At 51.3% G+C, this 1,589-nt stretch overlaps 1 protein-coding gene across 1 annotated transcript; it reads right to left on the bottom strand.

Moving 5' to 3' along the window:
* Positions 1 to 504: 504 nt before the first annotated feature.
* LOC121990687 lies at positions 505 to 1,171 on the bottom strand. Its single transcript, XM_042544780.1, has one exon. The coding sequence runs from the start codon at positions 993 to 995 to the stop codon at positions 540 to 542; it is 456 nt and encodes a 151-aa protein (XP_042400714.1). The 5' UTR covers positions 996 to 1,171; the 3' UTR covers positions 505 to 539.
* Between the last annotated feature and the right edge of the window lie 418 nt (positions 1,172 to 1,589).

Genomic DNA, 1,589 nt, shown 5'->3' with positions numbered 1-1,589 from the left:
TCATAGAACAAATTGTTAATAGATTATAAAATTTTCTTCTCATTATCATAGATTTGGACGGATCCAATATATATGAAAAAGTAATATTGGTTTTGGAGACGTCTCCAAACACAATCTATGAACATTTCCAGAGCGGACAACGAAATCTATCCATGAGCCCCCCACCGCTTCCCATTGCCTCGGATTCTGCATCAGCTAAATGTGATTCATGCTGTCCGATGGCAACTGACAGAGCGTTTACAGTTGAATCACTGTGCGCTCGCCCTCCTTGTCGGCGTCCAACTGCCAGGCGAGGCGAGGCGAGGCGAGGCGAGGCGAGGCGATTGATTGGACGGGCTGATTTAAACATCCCGGGAAAGATGACAAACAACCTCGCAGGGAAGCAAGCAACGTGATCGTCACAGATCCCAAACTCCAAAACAAAGCCCGCGCACAGCGCGCTGCCTCTGCCGCGGCCTTTCGTGTTTCAGACGGACATCGTCGTACAGGAGCAAGAACAGAAGCAAAGTGAAGTGACAACAATCAAATTAAAGGACAATCTAAAGTTTCAAGGATAGATCGAACAAGGCGGCTCTGTCTTCGTCCGGAGCAGCTGCAGCAGCAGCAGCAGCAGTCTGGGGGCGGTGCGATGCTCTCTGCCAATTGAGGAAGTCGACGGTCTCGCTTGCCGGCCTGCACGAGTGGGAGGCTACGGGGAAGAAGGACCCCTGGCAGTGGCGGAAGTGGTCGCCGGAGAATGCGGCGGGCGCCAGCGGTGGCGGCCTGAGGTACAGGTGGGAATTCAAATGCCACCACCCGGTGCTCCGCTCCTTCTTGTGGGCGTTTTGGTGACCCCCGAGCGCCTGCGACTTGAGGAACTTCTTGTTGCAGAAGAGACAGGGGAAGAGGCGGACGGCGTCCCGCAATGGCGGCGGCAGCGGCGGCGGCGGCGGCAGCGACGACGACGATGACAAGGTGAGGGAGAGATCCACGGCGGGCGGAGGAGGCGATTCCATCTCTAGTCTCAACTTCAGGTAGGCGATCGAGGTACAAAACCTACTCGAGGAGAATTAATCAGGATCGCAGCAGCAGAAATATAATCCGAGGCGCAAGGTGACAAGAGACACATGCACGTTTGGAAGCAAGAGGAAAAGAACACCATAACACCACCACAGATTGGGATGGTTCGAGCTGGGTGGAGGAAAAAAAGCGATCAGTAGTGGTGCTTTTGTAGCGATCTTTGGGATGAACAGCCATCGATTTATCGATTTGCAGACTGAATTCAGAAACATTTTCAGATGGTGTCAGGGGATGGTGAGTAGCACAGGTGACGCGATGGGAGTAACTGGAATCATGAAATAATGATGAACGCAGTGGCGGTTGTATTCGGTGGGGTAGTGAGGACTGATGATACAGTCGGAAATTAAAGCTGAGGATAATTAGTCCAAAAATATATTATTTTTATAATTCTGATTTGTCTCGATTTTCTGTTTTTTTTTTTTAAATAAATATTTAGCGGGAAGAAAGAGTATTCGAGCTAGGCCGGTCGCAACCGGAGTGTGTGAGGCAAGCTACGAGCACGGCCGTTAGCAAACCCGTGGTTGCTCGAA

Source organism: Zingiber officinale, chromosome 6B, assembly GCF_018446385.1.
Source record: "Zingiber officinale cultivar Zhangliang chromosome 6B, Zo_v1.1, whole genome shotgun sequence".
Taxonomy (NCBI): Eukaryota; Viridiplantae; Streptophyta; class Magnoliopsida; order Zingiberales; family Zingiberaceae; genus Zingiber; species Zingiber officinale.
Note: the sequence above shows the minus strand (reverse complement) of the source record. Positions and strands in the feature narration are given on the sequence as shown.